Source organism: Leopardus geoffroyi, chromosome C1 (genome assembly GCF_018350155.1).
Source record: "Leopardus geoffroyi isolate Oge1 chromosome C1, O.geoffroyi_Oge1_pat1.0, whole genome shotgun sequence".
NCBI lineage: Eukaryota > Metazoa > Chordata > Mammalia > Carnivora > Felidae > Leopardus > Leopardus geoffroyi.
This window is the reverse complement of record NC_059328.1, coordinates 35954480-35976452: the sequence shown is the minus strand read 5'-3', so window position 1 is coordinate 35976452 and position 21973 is coordinate 35954480. Positions and strand designations below refer to the sequence as shown.

General features: G+C 38.0%; 1 protein-coding gene across 2 annotated transcripts in view; it reads left to right on the top strand.

Annotated features, from left to right (window-relative positions):
• TESK2 (testis associated actin remodelling kinase 2) overlaps positions 1–21973 on the top strand; it is a 135688-nt gene that overhangs the window by 24333 nt on the left and 89382 nt on the right. For both annotated transcript variants that reach the window (XM_045477139.1, XM_045477138.1), the window contains exon 2: positions 5314–5623. In XM_045477139.1, coding sequence (XP_045333095.1) covers positions 5402–5623 — 222 coding nt within the window. In that variant the 5' untranslated portion in view covers positions 5314–5401. The remainder of the gene's footprint in view (positions 1–5313; positions 5624–21973) is intronic.

Sequence of the window (21973 nt, the reverse complement as noted above, 5' to 3'; positions counted from 1 at the left end):
TGAGCCACCCAGGCGCCCCTCAAGTGGTCTGTTTAAAGTGAAACCTGCATTTTTTCAGTCATTGAATCTTTCTAGTAAACGTGAGAGTAATTGCAGTTGTCTTTGTTCCCCAAAATTGTATACTTTCAGGGGTACAATTAGTATAAAAAATATAATATTCCATAAATAAGACTAAGGGAGGTAATTGAGAGGCTGAAAATGTAAAAATCTCACACATTTCAAATAATTTCTTTTTTACTTTAAAATTAATCATTTTCGGGGCGCCTGGGTGGCGCAGTCGGTTAAGCGTCCGACTTCAGCCAGGTCACCGATCTCGCGGTCCCTGAGTTCGAGCCCCGCGTCGGGCTCTGGGCTGATGGCTCAGAGCCTGGAGCCTGTTTCCGATTCTGTGTCTCCCTCTCTCTCTTCCCCTCCCCCGTTCATGCTCTGTCTCTCTCTGTCCCAAAAAAAAATAAATAAACGTAGAAAAAAAATTTTTTTTTAATTAATCATTTTCAGGGGTGCCTGGGTGACTCAGTTGGTTGAGTGTCTGACTTCGGCTCAGGTCATGATCACACAGTTTGCAGATTCAAGCCTCGTGTCAGGCCCTATGCTGACAGCTCAGAACCTGGAGCCTGCTTTGAATTTTGTGTGTGTCTCTCTCTCTGCCCCTCCCCTGCTCTATCTCTCTCTCAAAAATAAAATAATAAAAAAAATAAAATTTTTTTTTTAATTAATCATTTTCAGACTTAAAAAATAGGACGTGGTTTCATTTGCTAATTAAGATTAGCAAATTTTAATTAAAATTTATCAGATTAAATTGAAAGTCACTTGTAGCTTGGTTGATTTCATTAAAAAAAATTTTTTTTTCAACGTTTATTTATTTTTGGGACAGAGAGAGACAGAACATGAACGGGGGAGGGGAAAAGAGAGAGGGAGACACAGAATCAGAAACAGGCTCCAGGCTCTGAGCCATCAGCCCAGAGCCCGACGCGGGGCTCGAACTCACGGACCGCGAGATCGTGACCTCCGTGAGATCGTGACCTGGCTGAAGTCGGACGCTTAACCGACTGCGCCACCCAGGCGCCCCTTGGTTGATTTCATTTAAAACATGGTCATTTAGGGGCGCCTGGGTGGCGCAGTCGGTTAAGCGTCCGACTTCAGCCAGGTCACGATCTCGCGGTCTGTGAGTTCGAGCCCCGCGTGGGGCTCTGGGCTGATGGCTCAGAGCCTGGAGCCTGTTTCCGATTCTGTGTCTCCCTCTCTCTCTGCCCCTCCCCCGTTCATGCTCTGTCTCTCTCTGTCCCAAAAATAAATAAACGTTGAAAAAAAAAAAAAAAAAACATGGTCATTTAGGGAGCACTTGGGTGTCTCAGGCAGTTAGGTGTCCGAGTTTTGGTTTCTTGTCAGGTCATGATCTCACAGTTCATGAGTTCGAGTCCTACATCAGGCTTTGTGTTGTCAGTGCAGAGCCTGCTTGCAATTCTCTCTCTCTCTCTCTCTCTCTCTCTCTCTCTCTCTCTCCACTACCCAGTAGTGCAATTGCTGGGTTGTAGGGTAGTTCTATTTTTAATTTTTTGAGCAACCTCTATACTGTTTTCCAGAGTGGCTGCATCAGTTTGCATTCCCACCAGCAGTGCAAAAGAGATCCTCTTTCTCCGCATCCTCACCAACATCTGTTGTTACCTGAGTTGTTAATGTTAGCCATTCTGAATGGTGTGAGGTTGTATCTCACTGTTTTGATGTGATGAGTGATGTTGAGCATTTTTTTATGTGTTGGTTGGCCATCTAGATGTCTTCTATGGAGAAGTGTCTATCCATATCTTTTGCCCATTTCTTCACTGGATTATTTGTTTTTTGGGTGTTGGCATATAATTTTTCATAATATTCTTTTATAATCCTTTGTATTTCTTGGTGTTGGTGTTGTTTTTATTTCTCCTCCTTCATTCTGATTTTATTCATTTGAGTCCTCTTTCTCTTTTTTTTTTGATGAGTCTGGCTAAATGCTTATCGATTTTGTTGATCTTTTCGAAGAACTAGGTCCTGGTTTCATTGATCTGTTCTTTTTTTTTTTTTTTTTTTTAGTTTCTATTTCATTTATTTGTGCTCTAATCTTTATTATTATCTTCCTTCTACTAGCTTTAGGCTTTGTTACTCTTTTTCTAGCTCCTTTAGGTGTAAAGTTAGGTTGTTTATTTGAGATTTTTTTTGTTTCTTGAGGTAGGCCTGCATTATTATAATATTCCCTTTAGAATAGCTTTTGCTGCATCCCAAAGATTTTGGACAGTTGTATTTTCTTTTTCATTTGTCTCCATGTATTTTTAAATTTCTTTGATTTCTCGGTTGACCCATTTATTGTTTACTAGCAAGTTATTTAGCCTCTGTGTATTTGTGTTCTTTCCAGATTTTGTCTTGTGATTGGTTTCTAGTTTCATACTATTATCTTCAGGAAAGATGCGTGATATGATTTTAGTCTTTTTCAATTTGTTGAGACTTGTTTTGTGGTCTAACATGTGATTTGTTCTGGAGAGTGTTCCGTGTGCACTTGAAAAGAATGTGTATTCCACTGTTTTTGGATGTTCTGAATATATCTATTAGATCCATATGGTGTAATGTGTCATTCAAAGCTATTGTTTCCTTGTTGATTTTCTGTCTGATCTATCTATCGATGTAAGTGGGGTGTTAAAGTCCCCTACTATTGTATCATTGTCAATTTTTTCCTTTATGTCTGTTAATAATTACTTTATGTATTTATAGTTGTTACATTCTCTTGTTGAAATTTTCCCTTTATCATTATGTAGTGTCCTCCTTTGTTTCTTTTTATCATCTTTTTTTTAAAGTCCCATTTTGTCCATATAAGTATTGCTACCCCAGCTTTTTTTTCACTTCCATTTTTTTGTAACTTAAACAAATGTTTTTGAATTAAATTTTAATGATACCACTTAACTACAACTTGCTTCTTTCCCCCTACTTAGTATTGCTTTTGAAATACATCTACATTGCTAGATAGAGTTCATTCATTGTAAGTGCTATGTATTTCATTGAAAATATTCTACAGTTTCCTATTGTTCTTACAGATTAACTTTGGGTTGTTTCCTCCCCCCTCCACACACACACTTATTACAAACAATGCTGAAATAAAATGAATATTCTTGTTCACATCTCCTGTTGTGCAGGAGTTTGTATAAGTATATACCTTTTATTTTTTTAACCTTCTTAAAAAATTGTATTTATTTATTTATTTGAGAGAGAGAGAGAGAGAGAGAGAGAGAGAATGAGCAGGGGAGGGGCAGAGAGAGAGAGGGAGACAGAGGATCCGAAGTGCAAGGCTCAAACTCATGAACCATGAGATCATGACCTGAGCAAAAGTCAGATACTTAACCAACTAAGCCACCCAGGCGCCCCAGCATATACCTTTTAAATAAATACTTTTCCCCTTCCCCATGAACCAAGATACAAAGATATTTGCTTTTCAGAATAAAAATATCAAAAATTTCAGCCTAGGGGCACCTGACTGACTCATTTGGTTGAGCAGTCAACTCTTGATCTCAGCTCAGGTCTTGATCTCAGGATCATGAGTTCAAGCCCTGTGTTGGGCTCCACGCTGGGCATGGAGCCTACTTGAAAAAAAAAAAAAAGAAAGAAAAAAGAAAAATTTCAGCCTATTGTGCTATTTTGAAACTTGTAACAGCTCCTACCAAACCAGTTTAGTTGGTATTAGGTATTCTTACCTCCTCTCAGACCTATTGAGCTGCAATGAGCAATTCTGTCTTCCAAGTCTTAGTATAGACAATAGAATCTGCTACCCACCAGAAAAATTGAGGGCATTGTGGAAGTTAATAATGTATTTCATTCAACATGAAATATATCTAAAAAAATTAAAAGTCAGTAGATAGTAAGGCACTCAGATTGTTCAGTAATTTCACAAGCAACTATGTTTTATGTAGTTTTAACTTCAGTATTTTGTACTTTCTTTTTTTTTTTTAATTTTAATGTTTACTTTTATTTTTGAGAGAGAGAGCGCACAGCAGGGAGAACAGAGAGACTGGGAGACAGAAACAGGCTGTAGGCTCTGAACTGTCAACATGGAGCCTGACATGGGGCTTGAACTCACGAACCGTGAGATCATGACCTGAGCTGAAGTTGGAAACTCAACCAACTGAGCCACCCAGGTTCCCCATTGTATTTTATTTTTCTAAAGTGAAGTTTATTTTTCCCCATCTTTTCTATCTCTGTCCACCTTACAGTCACCCTTGTCTTTCTCCGCACTCAAGTACTGATCCCCTTTTCTAAAGTTTATTTTTTTAATGTTTATTTATTTTTGAGAGAGAGACAGAGACAGAGACAGAGAGAGAGAGAGACAGAGTTTGAACAGGGGAGGGGCAGCGATAGGGAGTCACAGAATCTGAAGCAGGCTCCTGGCTCTGAGCTGTCAGCACAGAGCCCCATGCAGGGCTCAAACTCACAAACTGTGAGATTATGACCGGAGCCAAAGTTGGACACTTAACCTACTGAGCCACCCAGGCGCCCCAAGAACATACTAATTCTTATATCATGGATTATTATTATTATTTAAATGTTTATTTATTTCTGAGAGAGAGAGAGCATGAGTATGGGTAAGGGGCAGGGAGAGAGGGAGACAGAGAATCCCAAGCAGAGTCCAGGTTGTCAGCACAGATCCTGATGCAGGCTTGAACTCATGAACTACAAGATCATGACTGAGCCAAAACGAAGAGTCGGATGCTTAACCAACTGAGTCACACAGGCTCCCCTATCATGGATTATTTGAGAATAAAATGATGACCTATGTACAGCTTTTATACTATGATTCCTAGAATGGGTGCTCAATGAATGATAGATATTATTGTTATTTTGTTTTTTAATTTTTTTTCCCCAACGTTTATTTATTTTTGGGACAGAGAGAGACAGAGCATGAACGGGGGAGGGGCAGAGAGAGAGGGAGACACAGAATCGGAAACAGGCTCCAGGCTCTGAGCCGTCAGCCCAGAGCCCGACGCGGGGCTCGAACTCACGGACCGCGAGATCGTGACCTGGCTGAAGTCGGACGCTTAACCGACTGCGCCACCCAGGCGCCCCTATTTTGTTTTTTAGAATGCAGTTGGTATTTATTATAGTCTACTCTAAAGACTGACTACATTTTGGGCTTTAAATATATCAGTATTTTTGAAGGTAAAGGTATAAAGTATTTTTTAGATCTGAAAATCAGGACCTAGAATGTGAAAGAGGAAATATTTTTACATTGATAATTCATTGGTTTGCATGTATTTATTCATTAATGGTTTTAATGAAATATCTTTCTGATATCTCTTTTAGCATCAAACCGGAAGAGAAGTAAAACTCAACAAAATCGTATTATGTGTGGAGTTCCTTCTTAAAAGAAGAAAAAGTGATTATTGAGACTATGGATCGGAGCAAACGGAATTCAATTGCAGGCTTTCCTCCACGTGTGGAGCGTCTTGAAGATCTTGAAGGAGGTGGTGGGGGAGATGGGAACATGACCCAGGTGGGAAGAGTTTGGCCATCTTCATATCGAGCTCTTATAAGTGCCTTTTCTAGACTGACGCGTTTAGATGACTTCACCTGTGAAAAAATAGGGTCTGGCTTCTTCTCTGAAGTGTTCAAGGTGAGTGATGCCTCTGCTTTTCTCACAGTGTCTTGTTGATAATCAGCTTTACTACAGAGTTGATAATTGTGTTTAATTATGACATATCCTTTGCCTAGTTGAGGTGAAGGTGCTGTGCATCTTGATCAGTGTTCTAAATTTTCCTCTCCTCTGGCTTTGGGACTGTTGGTGGCCATGGGCCTGGCCAGTGCTATGTGTGCTTTTGCTGGTCCATGTGTGACACCATGACCCTGGCCAGTATACTGGGTCTCACTTGGGGTCTGCTACCAGATGCACTCAACATGCAGGAGAATGCAGGAGGGTTCTGGGGATGCTCTGAGCCAGCCAGCAGTTTGGAGTTACCTTGAAGATGGAAATTCATGTGATTTACATCATATCTGCTCCTTCCATTTATGCCTGGGAAGCCTGACCTGCCCCTTTTCCATCAGTGCCTAGAGTCAGAACCTGGATATTTTTGTATTTACTTGGTGGTGCCCAATCACTGCCTCAGACGCTTTGGAGATGGAGGGGATGACTGGGAGAATTTTACCGTTGGGAGTTGTACATAATAGTTGTTTATATCCTATTTTTTCCTCTTTCCATCTCTCCAGAGACATTTATCAAGGCCCTTATTTTGATCAAAAAAATAAATTAATTAAAAAAATAAACTGTCCTCTCACACTATAAATTTCTAGGCTATTTTATTTTAATTATAAAAATAATACATGCTGATCAAAAATTCAAATAATATAGGAGTATCTTCCACTCCCCCTCCCTATATATATCTCTCTCTCTAATAATAAGCATTATTAACAATTTGGTATGTATACTTCTGGATCCTTTTCTGTGCTTATACATATATTATACACAGACATCTTATATACATATATAAAAATTTATATATAAATGTAAGAAAATACACATATATACCCACTCATATAGTTTTTATTTGGTTATTTTTTAATAAAGTTGAGCCCTTAATGCTTCCAAGTATTCCTATTTCCCAAGTTCACTTACTCTCCCAGAACATTATTTCATACTTTTTCTTCTCTCATCAAAACCTCAGTACTTCTTTTTTTTTTTTTTTTCAACGTTTATTTATTTTTGGGACAGAGAGAGACAGAGCATGAATGGGGGAGGGGCAGAGAAAGAGGGAGACACAGAATCGGAAACAGGCTCCAGGCTCTGAGCCATCAGCCCAGAGCCTGATGCGGGGCTCGAACTCACGGACCGCAAGATCGTGACCTGGCTGAAGTCGGACGCTTAACCGACTGCGCCACCCAGGCGCCCCTTAATTTTTTTTTTTTTTTCAACGTTTATTTATTTTTGGGACAGAGAGAGACAGAGCATGAATGGGGGAGGGGCAGAGAAAGAGGGAAAACCTCAGTACTTCTTTTCAGTGATGAGCTTGCTTCCTAATTCACTGAGAAAACTGAAGCAAGCTGGAGAACTTCCACAGCCTCCTATCACCACAAATACCTACTAATCCAGTATCCTTACCCACTTACTCAGTCTTTATACCTGTCTATGGATGAACTACCCATGTTCCAATTTAAGCCATATTTCAAGTTCCAGGTGTTTTTTTTTAATTTTAATGTTTATTATTTTTGAGAGAGAGAGAGAGCGCGAGCAGGGGAGTGGCAGAGAGAGAGGGAGACACAGAATCTGAAGCAGGCTCCAGGCTCCAAGCTGTCAGCACAGAGCCCGATGCAGGGCTCGAACGTACAAAACTCAAGATCATGATCTGAGCTGAAGTTGGACTCTTAACTGACTGAGCCACCCAGGAGCCCCCCTTTGCCCATTAAAAAAAAAATAAAATTAATTCCACTATACTTAATATACAGTGTATATTAGTTTCATGTATACAATGGTGATTCAACAATTCTGTACATTACTCAGTGCTCATCATGATAAGTGTACTCTCTCTCTCTCTCTCTCTCTCTCTCTCTCTCTTTTTTTTAATGTTTCGTTTTTGAGAGATAGAGACAGTGCAAATGAGGAAGGGGCAAAGAGAGGGAGACACAGAATCCAAAGTAGGCTCCAGGCTCTGACCTGTCAGCACAGAGACTGATGCAGGGCCAGAACCCATGAACAATGAGATCATGACCTGAGCCGAAGTTGGATGCTTAACCGACTGAGCCACCCAGGCACCCCATGATAAGTGAACTCTTTATCCCCTTTGCCTATTTGATCAATCTCCCAGCCCACCTCCCCTCTGGTAACCATCATTTTGTTCTCTATAGTTAAGGGTCTGTTTTTTGGTTTGTCTCTTTTTTTCCTTTGTCCATTTATTTTGTTTCTTAAATTCCACATATAGGTGAAATCTTATGGTATTTGTCTCTTTATCTGACTAACCTATTTCACTTAGCATTACATCCTCTAGATTCATCCATGGTGTTGCAAATGGCAAGATTTTATTCTTTTTTTATGGCTGAATAATATTCTGTTGTATATAAATATACCACATCTTTTTTATCCATTCATCTAATGATGGACACTTGGGTTGCTTCCATATTTTGGTTATTGTAAATAATGCTTCAATAAACATAGGAATGCATATATTTTTTCAAATTAGTATCTTTGTATTCTTTGTGTGAATACTTAGTAGCAGAATTACTGGATCATATGGTAGTTGTATTTTTAATTTTTTGAGGAACATCCATATGTTTTCCACAGTAGCTGTACCAGTTTGCATTAAAAAAAAAAATTTTTTTTTTAACGTTTATTTTTGAGACAGAGAGAGACAGAGCATGAACGGGGGAGGGTCAGAGAGAGGGAGACACAGAATCTGAAACAGGCTCCAGGCTCTGAGCTGTCAGCACAGAGCCCAACGCGGGGCTCGAACTCACGGACCGTGAGATCATGACCAGAGCCGAAGTCTGCCGCTTAACCGGCCGCTTAACCGAGCCACCCAGGCGCCCCCCAGTTTGCATTTTGACCAACAGTGCATGAGGGTTCTTTTTTCTCTATATCCTCCCTAACACTTGTTGTTTCTTGTGCTTTAATTTTAGCCATTCTGACAGTTGTGAGGCGCTATCTCACTGTGGTTTTGATTTGCATTTCCCTGATGATTAGTGATGCTGAGCATCTTTTCATGTGTCTGTTGGCAGTTCCTTTGCCCATTTTTGAATTGGGTTGCATTTGTATGTATGTATATGAGTTGAAAATATTTTCTCCTATAGATTGTCTTTTAACTCTCTTGATTGTGTCCTTTGATATATACAAGTTTTAAATTATGATTAAGTCCAGTTTATCTATTTTTTCTTGGGTTGCTTGTGCTTTTTGGTGTGATATCCAAGAAATTATTGCCAAATCCAATATCATGAAGATTTTCCCCAGTGTTTTCCTGTAAGAGTTTTATAGATTTAGGTCTTTGCATTTAGGTCTTTGATCCACTCAAGTTAACTTTTGTATATGGTGTAATGTAAATAGTAATGTGTTTTTAATTTTAAATTCCAGTTGTTCATTACTGGTGTATATGAATGTGACTGACTTTTTTTACACTAACCTTGTATCCTGAAGCCTTATTACAATTGCTTATCAGTCCCAGGAGGTTTTTTTAATAGATTCTTTAGGATTGCTACATAGATGGTTATGTCATCTGTGAACAAAGACAGTTTTATCTTTTTTCCTTCCAACCTGTATATCTTATCTTATCTTATCTTATCTTATCTTATCTTATCTTATCTTATCTTATCTATTAGCTAGGACTTATAGTATGATGTTCAAATGCAGTAGTGAGGGAGCACCTGGGTGGGCTCAGCCAGTTAGGGATCTAACTCTTCATTTTGGCTCAGGTCATGATCTCACGGTGGTGAGATGGAGGGAGCCCTGTGTTGGGCTCTATGCTGAGTGCGGAGCCTGCTTGGGATTCTCTCTCTCCCTCTCTCTCTGTTCCTCCCCTGCTCGTGCTTTCTCTTTCTCTCAAAATAAATAAACAAACATTAAAAAAAAAAAGAAAAGAAAAGCAGTAGAGAGAAGGTACATCCGTACCATTTTCCTAATCTTAACCAGAAAGCTTTGAGTTTTTCACCATTAACATAATGTTTGCTGTAGGGTTTTGTTTTTTTTTTTTTAAAGATTAAAAAAATTTTTTTAAATGTTTACTTTTGAAGTAGAGACAGAGTGTGAGCAGGGGCAGGGGCAGAGAGAGGGGGAGACACAGAATTTGAGGCAGGCTCTAGGCTCTGAGCTGTCAGCACAAAGCCTGACATGGGCCCGAACTCATAAACTGCTAGATCATGACCTGACCTGAAGTCTGACATTTAACTGATTGAGCCACCCAGGCACCTCTGATATTTAATTTCTAATGATGATCAGAGAAAATGATGTACATGATGTTTACCTTTTAGAGTATACTTAGATTTTGTTTTGACCTAATACATGGTCTTTTTTTTTTTTTTTTTTTTTGGCCAATGTGTTTGAAACAAGTATTAATTCTCTGTTTTATGTGTTTGTTTGCATAAAGTTCTATATGTGTCTTTTCATTTCTATCTTCTATCTTATTTAGAAATTCTCTATATTTCCATGTTACAAATAAAATTATCATTTTTTAATCTTACGATTTTACTACTTATATTTAAATATTTGATCTATCTGGAATTCATCATTCAGTTGTACCAGCAATATTTATTATGTATTTAATATTTTTCTCACTGATTGGAAAATTTACTGAATTTTCCTAAGTATTTTGGTATGTTTCAAGGTCTGTTTTCTTAGGTCTGTTTAATCTGTTGCCTTGATTTGTCTGTTCGTATACTAGTACACACTGTTATAATAACTTAATCATTGCAACTTTATTTTAATATCTGGTTAGTCTAGTTCTCTATCATTATTCTTCCTTTTCAGAATTGTCTTGGTGTTTCTTCATTATTTTTTATGTGAGATTTATCTATTTTTAAAACTTTTTTATTTTAATTAGGCTCCAAATCCAGTATGGGGCTTAAAATCACAACCCTGGGATCAAGAGTTGCATGCTTTACTGACTGAGCCAGCCAGGCACCCCTTTAGGTGACTTTTAGAATCAATCAGCTTGTCAGTTTCCTAAAGCATTCTATTGCCATTTTTATTGAGGTTAGAGAGAATTTATAGATTTAGGGAGAATTAATGTCTTTATGGTATTGAATCTTTTATGTAAGTACATTCCATACCTTTATTTTGTATCTCTTCAAGTATTTTGTGCCCCTTGGTAGACATCAGAAATTTTTTAGGTTGCACATTTTCTGCAACGTTTATTCTTAGTTTTTTCTCTTTTCTATTGCAATTGTAAATTGGAGCTCTCCTTCCATTATATCTTCTGTTTGTTGTTTGCATATGAGGACTACTAAATTTTGCATATTAATTTTGATGCAGCCAACATACTGAATTAAAAACAATTTTTTTTAATGCTTATTCATTTTTGAGACACAGAGACAGAGCACAAGTGGGGGAGGGGCAGAAGGAGAGGGAGACACAGAATCCAAAGCAGGCTCCAGGCTCTGAGCTGTCAGCACAGAGTCCAACACGGGGCTTGAACTCATGAACTATGAGATCATGACCTGAGTGGAAACCAACTGAGCCACCTAGGCTCCCCTAACATACTGAATTATTAATGTTTGTGATAGATTTTCAGTTGATTTGTTTTGGTTTTTCAGGTTTATAATCATGTCAGCTATAAATGATGATATGTTTATTTATTTCTTATTTTTATACCTCACTTTTTCTCAACCAACTGCAATGACTAATACTTCCTAAAATATTAATAGTGATATTTGTCATCTTTGTTTTGTTCCTGACTTTAATGGGAATGCTTGTAGTGTTTCCTAATTAATATGATTTGGAGGCTGAAATAAATATATTTTATTCTATTAGATCTTTAAAATATTAACAAAAATCTTCTATTTTCTTAAGAATTATTTTTATGAGGAATGGATGTTGAATTTTACCACATGTCTTCTCAGAATCTATGGTATGATGGTTACTTTTATGTGTCAACTTGACAGGGCCACCAAGTACCCAGATATTTGGTTAAACATTATTCTGAATGTGTCTGTGAGAGTGTTTTTGGATGAGATTAACATTTGAATCAGTAGATGTAAGTAAAATAGATTGCCCTCCCTAATGTGGGTGACCCTCATCAAAACATTTGAAGATCTGAATAGAATAAAAAGGCTGACCTTCTTATAATTAAGAGGGGAACCCTTCCTGCCTGACTGCTTGAGTTGGGACATTGGTCTTTTTCTGCTTTTGGATTGGAACCAAAATATTCTTGGGCCTTGAGACTGCCAGCTTTTGGATTGGAACTTATATCGTTGGCCCTCCTGGATCTCAGGCCTTCAGACTTGGACTGGAACTACACCATTGTCTCTCCTGGGTCTCCAGCTTGCTGACTGCAGATCTTGGAACTTCTCAGCTTCCATTATCATGTGAGCCAATTCTTAATAATAAATCTCTTTCTCTCTGTATATATCCTATTAGTTCTGTTCCTCTGGAGAACTCTAATACATATGGTGATAAAACTATTTTTTTCTTTTGATCTCTTAGTAAAGTGAGTTGTATTAGTAGGTGTTCTAATAGTGAGCCATCCTTGCATTCCTGGTATATTATTCTTTCATGTGCTGCTAACTTCTTTTTGCTGGGGGTTTTTGCCTTGATATTTGTGAGACTTGTCTGTGGTTTTCTCTTTCATGCTTTTGTTATTAGTTTTGGTAGCAATGTTATTCTTACCTCAAAAAAATTATTTTGAAGTCTTTTCCCCCCTATGCTTTGGAACAGTTGGAATAGTTTTGGAATTACTCCTTAAGAATTCATTAATATAGAATTCTCCTGTGCAATGTTTGGTCAGGTACTTTGATACTTTTCCTTTTCTTCTGGGGTAATTGGTCTATTTAGATTTTTGTTTCTTCTGGGTCAATTTTGGTAAATTATATTTTACTAAAAAGTTATTATTTCTTATAGGGTTTCTAATATACTTGCATAGAAATGAGTAAATTTTGACTTAAATCTTTTGTTTGTTTAAGTAACTTTTAGATTAGTTGCAACTCTTGGAGTATAGACCCTACACTATTTGGTCTGTTGGTCCTTTTTCATGGATTTTCATTTCTCCTGTGATTTATAATTTTTTTATTGAAAATCTGTTTTCAGTGGGAGACGATTTCCCCTGGAGTTCTTTTTTTTAAAAAAAGGATTTCTTTTCTTTTTTTTTTTTTAATGTTTATTTATTTATTTTGAGAGAGAAAGAGAGAGAGAGCATGAGGAGGGGAGGGGCAGACAGAGAGGAGGAGAGAATCCCAAGCAGGCTTCTTGCGGTCAGCACAGAGCCAGACATGGGGCTCGAACTCACAAACCATGAGATCATGACCTGAGCTGAAATCCAGAGTCAGATACTTAACCTACTGAGCCACCCAGGTGCCCCTCCCTTGGAGCTCGTGTGTGTGTATGTGTGTGTGTGTTTTAATGTTTATTTATTTTTAAGAAAGAGAGAAACAGTACAAGTAGGGGAGGGGCAGAGAGAGACACACAGAATCTGAAGCAGGCTTCAAGCTCCAAACTCCAAACTCCAAGCTGTCAGCACAGAGCCCGATGTGGGGCTTGAACTCAGGAACTGAGAGATCATGACATGAGCTGAAGTTGGATGCCCAACCGACTGAGCCACCCAGGTGCCCCGAGTTCTTTTGTTCTAAGTTGTGGATATACTTAATATAGTGGTCTCACATTTGCCTCTGCTGGAGTCATATAGGTTCTAGATCTGAACCTAAAGGCTTTATTTTGATTTCTTGGCTCAGGCTTTCTGTATAGATCTCAAACCTGAACTTGATTTTCATAGTTGGCTTTTATTCCTCATTTAAGGCAGTAGGATCTAGCATTATCCTACTATAAATGCCTACTATGAAAAGGAGAAAGCTAGTTAACATTATTTCATGGTATTTTAGAAAGTAATTAGTTAATTTTATGGTGAGGACATTATCATTGGGAAAGAGAGAAATTTGTCTATTTATTTATTCTGCATGTAATAGTGTGATACAGGGTTTGGTAAACTATAGCCTGCCACTTTTTTTTGTAAATAAAGTTTTATTGCAACACATCCACACCCATTTGTCAGTATGTATGTTTTATGGTTGCCTTTGTGCTACAATAACAGATTTAAATAGTTGTAACAAAGACCACGTGGCCCTTCAAGCCCAAGGTATTTACTCTCTGACCCTTTACAGAAAAAGTTTGCCAACTCCTGGTCTGATAACTATAATGCAGCTAGGATATGGTTAGTTTTTATCTTTGATTACAAAGTACAAATGACTACAGAGTTTTAAAGGTCAGGTTAAATAAAAAGTGTATCACTGGCAATAAAAGGAAATATTTGATTTCTGGTATGAGAGATAGAAATTATGCAGATAATTTAAGGACTTTCAGTTGCTTTAGATAGCAAAAGGAAGACTGGTTGATGGATGACTTTACACTGAGGAATGTGGATTTATGTGACTTGCTTGTATTTCTTTAAAATAATTCAGTTTTAGAATTTAGGACCTTCTGGTCACTCATTCTTACAAATAGATCTTTGTTATGTTTATATGTTCCAGAAATGGATTTATACAAACCCAAAAGACAAGCCTTCTCTTTTAGGTGTATTCAGCTTCTGTATTTCACAAAAAATGTGTTTGTTTTTAAGGTTAATGATAAGTTTAGCTAATCTACTGTTAGGAAATAATTAAGGCAGATGGACTTGGACTGGAGCAGTTGTTCTCAACTGGGGGCAGTTTTGCTCTGAACGTGATATTTGACAGTGTCTGAAGTTATTTTTGGTTGTCACAATTAGGCAGTGAATGCTACTGGTATCTAGTGGGTAGGGGCCAGGGATGTCACAAAACATCCTATAATGCACAGGACAGTGCTCTGCAACACAGAATTATATGGCCTTAAATGTTAATAGTGCTGAGGTTATAAATCTGTGGCCTAAAAGCATAGAAAAGTTGAAAGCATTTTATAACCTCTCTTACTGAATTTGGGGAAAATATACTTCTAGAAACAAAGTAAGTTGGATTTGCATTTATAATATTTGTGAGCTTCAAATATTCACCTTTGATTGTTAATCTTTCCTTTTCATTAAAAAAAATCATGAAATAGAGATTAAGGGCAATTTCATTATTTCTAGGCATATGACTTAGAATATTTTGGATGTTAGGGAAGGACTGAAGCATGTGTAAGTGGAGATGACATTAGTGTTTGTGTGCACATTTAATAGAGTAAGAGAGAAAAATATAAAACCAAATGGCACAGTGGACCCCACTTCTCACCTTCTGGTAAGTGAAAAATCTGTCCAGTTCCATTGTTAGCAGTGACTGACAACCTGCTTAATGTTTCCAATTAAGAGTGCTTCTTTTGGGATACAGTAGAAGGTTCTTCCTTTCTTTTTAATCTAGTCCTGTTTTGTTTGAGAATATGATTGGAAGGAGACTTTCTAGGAAGGTGATTGTTCCAATCTTTTGAGATAACTCACCTTTTATTACCCCATGATATAACTCTGTATTTTAGCATGTATTGTGAAAACTGTAAAACCTGGAATCCCATTCCAGAACAAAGTATCAATGTAGCTTTTTTCTTTTTAATAATAGCTTTACTAAGAAATAATTCACATACTTTATATGAATTTATAAAATTCTCCTTTTAAAAATCTATAATTCAGTGTTTTTTAGTATATTTACAAGGTTGTGCAGCCATCATCACTGCCTAATTAAAAATTTTTTTATCGGGGTGTCTGGGTGGCTCAGTTGGTTAAGTGTCCAACTTCAGCTCAGGTTATGATCTCACAGCTAGTAGGTTGGAGCCCTGCATATGGCTCTGTGCTGACAGCTCAGAGCCTGGAGCCTGCTTCAAATTCTGTGTCTCCCTCTTTCTCTGCCCCTCCCTCGCTCACGCAGTCTCTCTCAAAAATAAATAAACATTTAAAAAATAAATAAAAATTATTTTATCATCCTAAAAAGAAAACCTATACTCATCATTAGTGACAACTCATTTCTCCCTTCCCCCAGCCCTTGGCAACCACTATTTTACTTTCTGTCTCAATGGATTTGTCCATTCTGGACATTTCATATAAATAGAATCATATCATATGTGGCCTTTATGACTGATTTCTTTTACTTAGCATAATGTTTTCAACTTTGATCCATGTTATAGTATATATCAGTACTTCATTCCTTTTTTAAAAAAATTTTTATATTTTATTTTATATTAGAGACAGAGACAGAGACAGAGAGACAGCAAGAAGGGGAGGGGCAGAGAGATGGAGACAGAATCTGAAGCAGGCTCCAGGCTCTGAGCTGTCAGTACAGAGCTCGACATGGGGGTTGAACTCATGAGCAGTTGAGATCATGACCTGAGCTGAAGTTGGACACTTAACCGACTGAGCCACCCAGGTGCCCCACTTCATTCCTTTTTATGTCTCAGTAATATTTCAGTGTATGGATAGTACCACATTTTGTTTATACAGTCATCTGTTGATAAACATTTGGATTGTTTTTATCTTTTGGCTATTTTGAGTAGTGCAGCTGTAAACATTCGTGTATAAGTATTTGAGTACTTGTTTTCATTTCTTTTGAGTATATACCTAGAAGTGGAATTATTGGGATATAAAGTAACTCTAAGATTTACTTTTTGAAATAGTACCAAACTGTTTTCCACATTGGCCGTATCATTTTGCATTCCCACTAGTAACATACGGGGTCCAGTTTCTCTACAATCTTGCCAAAACTTGTTATTTTCTCTCTCTTTTCTTTAAAAAATTTTTTTTTCAATGTTTATTTATTTTTGGGACAGAGAGAGACAGAGCATGAATGGGGGAGGGGCAGAGAGAGAGGGAGACACAGAATCGGAAACAGGCTCCAGGCTCTGAGCCATCAGCCCAGAGCCTGACGCGGGGCTCGAACTCACGGACCGCGAGATCTTGACCTGGCTGAAGTCCGACGCTTAACCAACTGCGCCACCCAGGCGCCCCTCTCTTTTCTTTTTATAAAAATTATAATAACCATCCTAGTGGGTGTGAAGTATCTCATTGTAGTTTTGATTTACGTTTCCCAAATGACTAGTGATATTGAGCATTTTTTTCATGTGCTTCTTGGCCATTTGTATATCTTCTTTTGAGAAATGGCTATTCAAGTTCTTTGCACATTTTTGAATTGAGTTGTTTTTGTCAAGTTGTAGTTCTTTATATAGTATCCTTTATTTTTTCAATTTGAAAGTAGTCGTTTGTTAACTGTCCAGATTACAAAAATAATCATGGTAGATACCTCAGTTAATCTGTTTTTTTAATTAAAAAATTTTTTAAATTGTTTTTAATTTTATGTATGTATGTATGTATGTATGTATGTATGTATGTATGTGTGTATGTATTTACTTCCAGGTTAGTTAGCATATAGTGCAACAATGATTTTGGGAGTAGATTCCAGTGGTTCATCCCCTATGTATAACACCCAGTGCTCATCCCAACAAGTGTCTCTTAATGCTTTTTATCCATTTAGCTCATCCTCCCTCACACAACCCCTCTAGCAACCCTCTGTTCTCTATATTTAAGAGTCTCTTATGTTTTGTCCCCCTCCCTGTTATTTTTGCTTCCCTTCCCTTATGTTCATCTGTTTTGTATCTTAAATTCCTCATATGAATGAAGTCATAGATATTTGTCTTTCTCTGACTGACTAATTTCACTTAGCATAATACCCTCCAGTTCCATCCACATAGTTGCAAATGGCAAGATTTCATTCTTTTTGATTGCCGAGTAGTACTCCTTGTGTATATATACCACATCTTCTTTATCCATTCATCCATCAATGGACATTTGGGCTCTTTCCATACTTTGGCTGTTGTCGATAGTGCTGCGATAAACATGGGGGTGCATGTGCTGCTTCAAAACAGCAAACCTATATCCCTTGGATAAATACCTACTAGTGCAATTGCTGGGTCCTGGGGTAGTTCTATTTTTAATTTTTTGAGGAACCTCCATACCATTTTCCAGAGTGGCTGCACCAGTTTTCGTTCCCACCAGCAGTGCAAAAGAGATCCTCTTTCTCCACATCCTCGCCAACATCTGTTACTACCTGAGTTGTAAATGTTAGCCATTCTGATAGGTGTGAGGTGGAATCTCATTGTGGTTTTGATTTGTATTTCCCTGATGATGAGTGATGTTGAGCATTTTTTCATGTGTCGGTTAGCCATCTGGATGTCTTCTTTGGAGAAGTGTCTATTCATGTCTTTTGCCCATTTCTTCACTGGATTATTTGTTCTTTGAGTGTTGAGTTTGATAAGTTCTTAATAGATTTTGGATGCTAACCCTTTATCTGATATGTAGTTTGCAAATATCTTCTTCCATTCTGTTGGTTGCCTTTTAGTTTTGCTGATTGTTTCCTTCGCTGTGCAGAAGCTTATTATTTTGATGAGGTCCCAGTAGTTCATTTTTGCTTTTGTTTCCCTTGCCTCCAGAGACAAGTTGAGTAAGAAGTTGCTGTGGCCAAGATCAAAGAGGCTTTTGCCTGCTTTTTCCTTGAGGATTTTGATGGCTTCCTGTCTTAATTTTAGGTCTTTCATCCATTTTGAATTTATTTGTGTATGGTGTAAGAAAGTGGTCCAGGTTCATTTTTTCTGCCATGTCGCTGTCCAGTTTTCCCAGCACCACTTGCTGAAGAGACTGTCTTTATTCCATTGGATATTCTTTCCTGCTTTGTCAAAGATTAGTTGGCCATATGTTTGTGGGTCCATTCCTGGGTTCTCTATTCTGTTCCATTGATCTCAGTGTCTGTTTTTGTGCCAGCACCATACTGTCTTGATGGTTACAACTTTGTAGTATAGCTTGAAGTCTGGGATTGTGATGCCTCCTGCTTTGGTTTTCTTTTTCAAGATTGCTTTGGCTATTTTGGGTCTTTTCTCGTTCCCTACAAATTTTAGGATTGTTTGTTGTAGTTCTGTGAAGAATGCTGGTGTTATTTTGGTAGGGATTGCATTGAATATGTAGATTGCTTTGGGTAGTATGGACATTTTTAACAACATTTATTCTTCCAGTCCAGGAGCATGGAATGTTTTTCCATTTGTGTATGTGTGTGTGTGTGTGTGTGTGTGTGTGTGTATCTTCTTCAATTTCTTTTATAAGCTTTCAGTAGTTTTCAGTATATAGAGTTTTCACCTCTTTGGTTAGGTTTATTCCTAGGCATTTTATGGTTTTCGGTGCAAATGTAAATGGGGTGGATTCCTTGATTTCTCTTTCTGTCACTTCATTATCGATGTATAAGAATACAATGGATTTCTGTGCATTGATTTTATGTCCTGTGACTTTGGTGAATTCATGGATCAGTTCCAGCAGTTTTTTGGTGGAATCTTTTGGGTTCCATGTAGAGTATCATGTCATCTGCGAAGAGTGAAAGTTTTTCCTCTTTGCCGATTTGGATGCCTTATTATTATTATTTTTTAATGTTTATTTTTGAGAGACAGAGAGACAGAGCACAAATGGGGAGGAGCAGAGAGAGAGGGAGACACAGAATCTGAAGCAGTCTCCATCCAGGCTCTGAGTTGTCAGCACAGAGCCCAATGCTGGGCTTGAACCCATGAACTGTGAGATCATGACCTGAGCTGAAGTCGGATGCTCAACTGATTGAACTACCCAGGCACCCTGCTCAGTTCATCCTTCTAATGAGCCTGTTGATCTGGTCTTCCCTGTTGTGGGCATCTCCACCTTTTGCCAAACGGGTGGTCTTTTTCTTTATTCCCCCTCATGGAGAAGATAATTTGAAGAGCCATAAGAAGTTATTTGCTTATTTGAAATATATTCTAACAGTATAGATCTTGTGAATCAGATCCTCCATGCAGATAATGCCATATTTACCAAGAGAGTGAGCAGTCAATGTGTTATCTGTCAAGGTAATTCGCTTCTTGTTGATTTTGCCATAACCACACTTGTAGATCAGTTCATTTACTGACTTCCAGTTTGGGTACTCCCATATTCATATAGTGTCTTTTGATGCTGTTCAGTTTATCAATTTTTTTCTTTTGTTGCTTGTGCTTTTGGTATCAAATCCAAAGTCATAAAGATTTCCCCCAATGTTTTATTCTAAGAGTTCTGTAGTTTTAGCTCTTAAGTTTTGATGCTATTGTAAATGGAATTGTTTTCTTTTCCTTCTTTTCTTTTCTTTTCTTTCCTTCTTTCTTTCTTTCAGTTTATTTATTTTGAGAGAGAGAGCATGCGCACGCATGTGCACTGTCAGTGCAGAGCCTGACATGGGGCTTGAGCTCACAAACCATGAGATCATGATCTGAGATGAAGTCAAGAGTCAAGATTAACCAACTGAGCCACCCAGGCACCCCTCTTTTCTTTTCTATCTTTAAAATATTTTTTATTGGGTTGCCTGGGTGGCTCAGTCGGTTAACTGTGTGACTTCGGCTCAGGTCAGGATCTCATTGTTCATGAGTTTGAGCCCCGCATCAGGCTATCTGCTGTCAGCACCAAGCTGCTTCAGATCTCTGTCTCCCCACCCCCCCCGCCCCTCCCTCACGTGCGCACATGCTCTCTCTGTCTCAAAAATAAATCAGTAAATAAATAAACATTAAAAATAACAAAAAAATTTTTTATTAAAGCAAAAATGACTACAATGAAAAGAGATGAATTAAAAAAAAAAAAAAACCAGAAGAGTAATCTTTGGTTTGGGAGGATTCTTATATTCATGTAATGAGGACCCTTTAATTTTAGCAGTGGAAGTGTTGGAATGCTGACATAAGATCAAGTTAGGAAAAGAACACCAGTATCAGGTCAAAGCTAGTTGGTGTCTTCCAAAGTGACAGTAGAAGATACCACAGGGTAAAACGTGGGCGGAGCTGTACTCTTTTCACCTCAGAAGAGAACTTTATGTGCTACAAGAAGAATGCCTCAGTCACCCAGGGTTCTAGGGAAAGGAATTAGTTTCTAGCAGTATTATTATAGGGGAAATGGTTTTCTTAATTTCATTTTTCAGATTATTTATTGCTAGTGTAAAAAAATACAATTGATGTTTGTATTTGTCTTGTATCCTATAACTTTGCTGAACTCTTTTATTTTTTAGAATTTTGGAATTTTCTTTTTTAAAGTTTATTTATTTGAGAGAGAGAGAGAGAGAGAGAGAGAATGAGAGAGTAAGTGGGGGAGAAGCAGAGAGAGGAAGAGAATCCCAAGTAGGCTCTGCGTTGTCAGCACAGAGCCCGATGCAGCGCTCAAACCCACGAAACATGAGATCATGACCTGAGCCAAAACTGAGAGTCAGATGCTTAACTGACTGAGCCATCCAGGTACCCCTAGAATTTTCTATGTACAAGATCACATCACCTGCTTAACATAAATCTTGACTATATAAGTTTTCTCCTCTCCCATACCTAGACCCTTGCACAGTCTGAGTTACATGCCCATTGTCTTCACAGAAACTTGTTACTTTTATCATATTCTGTTGAAATGATCTATTTAAAGTGTCTGTCATCCCACTTAGCTTTAAGCTCCATGAGGATAGGGACTATGTGTTATTTCCTTTTGTTTCGCCAGGGTATAGCACTGTGCCTGGCATAGAATAGGCATCCATCCATCCATCCATCCATCCATTCACTATATTGTGGTTCTTCTATATGTTAGGCATTGTGCTAAGTGCTGAGATACAGTAATGATTAAGACTTGTTATTCTTGCCATTGTGGAATTTATAATCTAATGGTAAATATTTATATTAAGTAATTACAAGGGTGATTACAACACAAAGAGAAACATGGCATATTAGTTTCCTATTGCTGCATAGCAGTATTACCATGAATGCAATATTTGAAAAGAATACGTATTTATGATATCTTTTTCTGTGGTTCAAGAGTCCAGGCAGGACTTGGCTGGGTCCCCTGCTCCGTGGTCTCACAAAGCTGTAATTAAGGTGTCAGGTTAGGTGGAGATCCTGACTGGCTCAGTCAGAAGAGGGTGTGACTCTTGATCTCAGGCTTGTGAGTTCAAGCCCCATGTTGGGTGTAGAGATTACTTAAATAAATTCAAAAAAACTTTTACAAAATGGTGTCATCTGGGGCTGACATCTTATCTGGGGCTCAACTGGGGAAAGATTTGCTACTAAGCTCATGTGGTTGGTGGCAGCATTCAATTCCTTGCAGGCTGTTGAATTGAGGGCTTCAGCTTGATATGTTTCATATTGGCAGCTTGAGCCTTTGAAGCTAGTAAGCGAGTCTTCTAGTAAGATAGGTTACAATCTTATGTGACATTTAGGTCACAGTTAATTCATTTTTTTCTTCTTATTTATTTTTTAAATTTATTTTTTTTGGAGAGTGCAAGCAGGGGGGTGCAGAGAGAGGGGGACAGAGGATCTGAAGCCGGCTCTGTGCTGACAGGCTGACAGCAGTGAGCCCGA